This window comes from Temnothorax curvispinosus, unplaced genomic scaffold (genome assembly GCF_003070985.1).
Source record: "Temnothorax curvispinosus isolate PA1 unplaced genomic scaffold, ASM307098v1 QBEX01006643.1, whole genome shotgun sequence".
In the NCBI taxonomy this organism is placed as follows: domain Eukaryota; kingdom Metazoa; phylum Arthropoda; class Insecta; order Hymenoptera; family Formicidae; genus Temnothorax; species Temnothorax curvispinosus.
Genome location: NW_020216423.1, coordinates 196007 through 203030, shown reverse-complemented (window position 1 = coordinate 203030; position 7024 = coordinate 196007). Strand labels below are relative to the sequence as shown.

At 34.5% G+C, this 7024-nt stretch overlaps 1 protein-coding gene across 1 annotated transcript in view; it reads right to left on the bottom strand.

The window, feature by feature from the left end:
• Positions 1–1615, bottom strand: part of LOC112456058 (26S proteasome non-ATPase regulatory subunit 1) — a 50151-nt gene extending 48536 nt beyond the window's left edge. The window contains exons 1-4 of the mRNA XM_025018340.1: positions 1340–1615; positions 784–901; positions 480–649; positions 199–407 (exon numbers count right to left, since the gene is read on the bottom strand). Of these exons, the coding sequence (XP_024874108.1) occupies positions 199–407; positions 480–649; positions 784–901; positions 1340–1373 (531 nt within the window). The 5' untranslated portion in view covers positions 1374–1615. The remainder of the gene's footprint in view (positions 1–198; positions 408–479; positions 650–783; positions 902–1339) is intronic.
• Positions 1616–7024: the final 5409 nt, after the last annotated feature.

Here is a 7024-nt window from a genome sequence, read left to right as displayed (position 1 = left end):
AAACCAGTATAAGAACAGTTGATTCATAATTAGCGAGCCTCGAGTCCATTCTCGATTCTCATTTCATATATTTCAGTTTATAAGAGATTGATTGGAAAATTAAAGATTGCGAATAAAAAATAGGGAATAATTATAAACTATTACGGAAATAATAAAACTATGCAACTATCGTAAAAAAATCAATAGCAAAATACTTACAGACTGCATAATAGCCGCTTCAAATATGTCCATCCTGCGTGTCTCCAAAGCAAGGCCCAAGGCTTGACGATACTGATTATCATCCAGACAACGTTGGAACATTCGATTTACTATTCCCTCCAGTCTGGGATCAATACCCTTGCTGCCTGGTGGAAGTTTTCCTTCCGCTTCCAAGACACGTTGCTGAGTATAATAATCAATACACTTGGCTAAAAAATTTGACAATTAAAAGTTAATAGGTTAAGAGATTAAATGCCACTCATAATGATTTCAGCATATACCAATAGTAGTGTCGACATATTCATTTCGAGCATTGACATCAAATAGCTCTCCCGCTCCAAGGGCATAAGTCAACGAATCCTCGAAACTCCCCAAATGATAATATACTTTGCTGGCAACTAGAGCGGCTAACTCATGTTGTTGAAATAATTTATCTTCGTGCAGGATCTCACTGCAAATAAGGTATTTGTTTAGAGAATAGGAATCTAACAAGCAACAGAACAAACAATAAGATATAATAACAATTGTAATAATGTTAAATAGTCAAAATCAATAAATATCTTTTTTTGTTCCTTTCCTACATACATTTTCTCTATAGCTTCAGAAATTTCAGGCCAGAATTCATCAACTATCATGTCCAACTTTTTCAAGGCAAAGACCTTCAATTCAGGCATCGGTTCTTCCAATAAGGAGATTATGCCAGCTGAAACAATTTTAATTGCATTCAAATAGATGTTATCATACAATCATGATATATTACAATTAATATTACGTGCGCAAAAATAATAAATGATAAAAATATTAAATGATATAAAACAAAATCTTTGTATTGCTTAATAAGTTTCTGTGAAATTTGTTTCTTTATTTCTCTTTATCACGCAAAAATGATAAATGATAAAATAATAAATAATATAAAACAAAATTTTTATATTACTCGATAAACTAATGTGAAATTTGTTTCTTTATTTCTCTTTATCATGCCAAAAATGGTTGCTCCGAAATTGTCGGAGAGATTTCGAGGTTAAGTTTCGCACGACTTGCAAATCATCATGCGAAAGTTCCTGCAAAAGCGGTCAAATTTTCGCATAATCGATGAAAGACCGACACTATTTGAGCAATGAAAGATTATTCGGCGATTCACCTGCTGAAGTGATGTTCATCTTGCTGAATTTCATCAAGTGACAGCGAATCTTCTTCTTCTCTTCTTCTTCTATTAAATTAGCTCTTGCCGCTTTTCAGCGGACAATACGGCCAGATTTGCCACTGTTTGTTAAACAAAGTCTGAATCACTGTTAGCGTAGCGAAGTCTAAATGGAAATTACTTAGAAGTCTGAGTGGAAATCGATGCAGACCACTGCAGACCACTGAGCCGCAATCGACAGCGAAGCGAATCTTCCACAGAACGGAATCAAAATCAACACATCCACACACAGCGCACCACAGCGCACTGCGCACACGCCGCACAGGCGCACACCACACTAGGGAAAAGGTGAAACTTGCATAGGTGCATAACCATACAAAGAAACGGATTGGTCTATTTCCTTATGCCCGTATCAGACGATGGATTGGGATTGCGATTGGATTGAAATTTGACCAATCAGAGCAAAGTTTACTAAACTTGAGATCAGTTTTCTCTGTTCTGATTGATTGAATTTCAATTCTCTTATGCCCGGTCTACAATGGATGTCGGAAGTCAGAGTCGTAAGAAATTGACCAATCACAGTTCATTATTCTTCGACTGCAAGGAGAATAATAGATTGTGATTGGTCAATTTCTTACGACTCCGACTTCCGACATCCATTGTAGACCGGGCCTTATGCTTATGTTTATGCGCTATGCAAGTTTGTCTGGATTGACCTTTAAGTGGTAATCTACAACCTTGCTTTAAAGGGTATTTAAGCTCTAAGCCTTAAGAAACTGACCAATCACAGTAGAATGTGAGGGAAATACTCGACTGTGATTGGTCAATTTCTTACGGCTTAGAGCTTAAATACTCTTTAAAGCCAGGTTGTAGACCAGCACTAATGCTGGGTCTACAATAATGTGAGTCGTGGGTCGTGGCTCGTGGAAAATTGACCAATTACAGTCGAATTTGAGGAGAATAATCGTCTGCGATTGATCAATTTCTTGTGACTCGCATTGTAAACTCCGCATAAAGCATCATAAAAGCCTACAGCATTGAGCGCGTTTAGCAAACATAACTGTTGAGTCTCGTCTTATCAACACTCTGCGTTGATTGGTTGGTTCTAAAAGTAAGAGCCAATCACGTTCGACTGCTACTGAGCGGCTTGGTCTGTTGAACGCGATCATTGATACATGGCTTCCAATAGGTTAAAAATTTAAGGCCAATACAAAGCACAGACAACTGACGAGATACCCAGTATAAAGGTTTTCACATATAAAATCCCATAAAAACGTAAAACGTGAGCGTAAGAAAATCAACCAATTCCAATCGATTATTTTCCCCTACTGGGGTTATGGACAACACAATACTCGATTGAGATTGGTCGATTTTCTTACGCTTAAGTTTTACCTTCTTAAGCCGTGATCAGACTACGAATTGGGATTGAGATTGGATTGAAATTCGACCAATTAGAGCAAAGTTCACTAAACTTGAAGTTAGTTTTCTTTATTCTGATTGATTAAATTTCAATCCAATCTCAATCCCAATCCGTAGTCTGATCACGGCTTTACGGGATTGGGCGAAAGCACAAAGATTGTCATAACTGTTTACGACTCTGTCGTAAGTCGTAAGTCGTAAGTCGGTGTCGGGAGTCAACGCACAAAGGATTGACGTTAGCGTAGATCATATATCCGTCGCGTCGCATCACGCGACGGATACGACATAATACTAACGTCAATCCTTGTGCCCCTAATAGCACATGTATATTCTAAGAATGTTCAGACGATATCATAAAGTATTAAGATATTATAAGGATGTTCTCAGGCCGGTATTCATAGTCGGTTCTTATATTTAAGACCATCTTAAGTACAATTTTAAGATGTTATTAACAAATCACAGAGCCGTATTAGCATCTTAAGATATTATTACTTAAGACGGTCTTGAAATAAGATCTGATTATGAATACCGGCCTTATTAGTATATTATTAAAGTACATCCCCGAAAAAAAATATTCATATCTGATCATATCCAATTGGTCACGGTCAGATATGGAAATTGACCAGATCTGAGGATATTATGATCTGGTATTATATTGTATATGTTAAATATCTGATCAGGTATGATCAGGTACGAACTATATATTTATCAGATATCGGACATATATATTTAAGTAAAAGTTTCAGAAAATTGTTATATATATTTTCAAAAGTTATTTTTTAAGAGTGTGCTACTTTACTATAAAAGTAGAGTCCACAATACAACTAATACAAAAATTTGTGCAGCTCCATAGTGCGAGCCCGAGAAAAAATGATTAGATATAATGATACACATATGATTATATAAAATCGACATTAGATATAATTAGATATAAAAAATGACCCGATATAATTGTATATAATTATATATAACCACATATAATTATATAACCATATATGGTTATATATAATTGTATGTGGTTATATCTAATTATATTTAATGTTGATTTTATATATAATCATATGTGATTATATCTAACATAATAAATATTTTATTTATTTTATTTCCTGAACTGGCGCACATATTCGTGCAATAAGTTAGAGTAAAACAAAATATACTTGTCTCACTCTAACTTAGGGAAGACAGGGGTTTATTGGCATAAGAGGCAAGTTGGCAATGCGTTCCGTTTATGTATTTATAGTGAAAGAAACAATAGAACTTTTCCCAAAGTTTTATTTAAATTAATCGAATATTACAATAAAAGAAAAGAAAACTGATTCAAGAGGTGGCAATTAAATGTTCTTCAGCGTGAGAAGTAAATCAAAGTATCATTATTAGCACTGTTTAGTCATGATAATTAGTTGTTTAAGAAATAAAATGCCGAAATTGTGAAAATTGTGAAAACTGTGCCAACAAGCCCCAATCTCCTCTATTGCACTATATACTGATGTGTGTACGCCAATTCAGGAAATTCTTTAAAACAGAACAAACATATAAACGTCTTTCAATAGCCTTGTTTAGCAGAACGTTATTTATTTTGCAACTGTTGGAAGTTTTCTAAGCTCAAATTTGTCCGAACAAATAAATTAAGACTGCAGGTAAGTAGGACAAAATTAATTTAAGTAAAGAAGTGGATATATGCATGTGCATGGATAAAATGATTTATTTTGTGCAATATAAATTTTTAAATGTTTCAAAAAAAACTATTAAAGCTATTATTGGATAAAGCAAATTATAATTTTGAAAAGAAAAACAAATGTTTTTGTTAACTGTAGAAACGTAAAAAATACGTTTCTTAAATCATAGTTTCAAAAACATTTTTGGTCAAACGTTTCTTAATGTTCTTTACGGTTATGAAACTAATGTATTAGTATACGTTCAAAAAACGTATATAAAACTAATATATATGTGCTACCTGCAGGAATTTGGAGTCCCGAGAACTATGTTGAACGACTGACGAAGAAGAATAATGATGAAATAGCACACTTGGATGACGTGGCCGATATCATGGAGACTTCGGGCGAAAATCAAAGTCAAGGAAGCAGCAGTGGTCCGATTCCGACGAGGATTTGGATAATATGTGCTGCGTGTGCTCAGAAATGACAGAGAACAGAGCTGACGAAAAACAGTGCATTTCGTGCGAGCGTAGGGTACACAAGTGTGCGTGCGCTTTTTTGTAATTATTTTCCGCAGAAATTCCATTTTTCTATTAAAAAATAATTAATAAAATATGTATATAATATCCTATCATTTTTCATGATCGGAATTATGAATTTTTATTTAAAATCCAGTCCAAAAATGGAGTGACAACTCCGCCCCGGAGGTGTGACTTATTGTTGTTGTTAATTATGTGTGCCATATAGAGATTATGCCACATGGCTTATTGGAACTGCGGCGTTGTTCTTCGACCTGCAATCTCCGATTGTCCGCAGTCATTCCAGACAAATGAAGTTAATTTTATTTACGCAGTATGTTACAAATATTTAATTATAAATAAATTGCGCTGTTTTTGGAAAAATAAGCAGCATATTACTGCAATTTTTACAGCATTGGATAAGACCTCTTTCATTTGCTAATTCATGTCGTACGAGGACGAATCTTTGAATAACTATAGCAGCAATTTTTAATTTTCAAATTTCGTCACTATATGCAGACAAAATGCCGACATGTGTATATCTGAGTATGTATTTCTTTATGAATACGCTTTATATTTTCTATCTCTTCTTCTGGAAATATGCATATAGTTGATATCATATATTATATTATATCATAGATATTTTTTTATATCATAAATAAAACAAAGTTCTTTTTGTAATATACATATATAGTTTAATCACGTAATATTTTAAATGTTTAAAATTATAAGTCGCGTAAGTAATATGTGCAACGTCTGTACAAAACTGCGATATTACAATTTTGCAACTTCCATTTTTGAGATAAGTCTATTTTCATGACGGTATTTTCCTCTCACTTATATGCATATACTAACTTGTTATTTGGCACTGTGTCTTATAATTTTGAAATGGTTATTGCAATGCGGTTGCAATACCATCGCTGTGCAACGCGCGAGATGTTTGTTATTTCTTTTTAGGTAACTACTTTTAAAAGAGAGGAAAATGTAATGTGCAATATATATATATATATATATATATTTTTTAAAGAATACAAAATGTCTTATTATGGCTATGTATTGCAGATAACATAATTTTAATATTTATTTCAAAGCCATAGAATGTGTCAGAAAACGCCTAATGTTAAATGAAATGGGTCGGAGAGAATGCTGCAAGTTTGATGACATTGACAAATATCTATGAATGAATGAATGAATAATATATTTATGTTAACATTATTTTAAACAAAATAGATATATAACAAAATAAATATTTTACACACTACATATATATAATATACATATACCTAAACTTGTAATTGCCAATAAATTTCATTATTCTGTAATATGACTTAGTTCATAAGAGAGTCTAAATAGCTACAAAATGAGTAAATGTTTATGATGCTCACATTCTATATTTACATTATTATAGTCGTACTAAATAGAAGTTTTATTTCAACATATTTAAGAGTTTCTTACAAAATAAAAAGAAAATTTGCTATTGCCCTACTTGAAACCCGCAATTTTGCGGTGAGTGTAATAGCGAGTTTAATAAGCTGTAACTATCACTTGGGTTAGTAGAATGCCATTAGATGGATGCAGTCTTCAGGTAGGGCGCAGAAAATGAATCTGATAATGTAAAAACACCCGTATAAAAGCGACTGTCATGTTGCACGACTAGCATACGCGAAATGCTTATGCTACCATCAAAATGGGTAAGTTGTCTCAACATTATTTTCTCTTTATTCGCTTTTATTTCGGCACTACAGTGCATTTTGTTATAATTTTTAGGTAATATATATCTTGTTGGTGATCAATTGCGCTGGCGCACGCTGGCCGCGCGTCAGCCGTCAAGCAGGATATTCTTATCAGCGACCCAACGTGCCATTCTCGTTACCAACGGAAAGAGGTGGTCAACAAGGATATCCAAGTGCTCAGCCTAGTTATTCTTATCCTGCACCACCACCACCTCCTCCCCCTCCTCCTCCTCCGCCACCTCCTCCTCCCCCTCCTCCGCCACCACCTCCACCTCCTCCTCCTCCACCGCCACCACCTCCTCCTCCGCCACCACCACCTAGATACATACCACCTCCTTCACCACCACCACCACCACCACC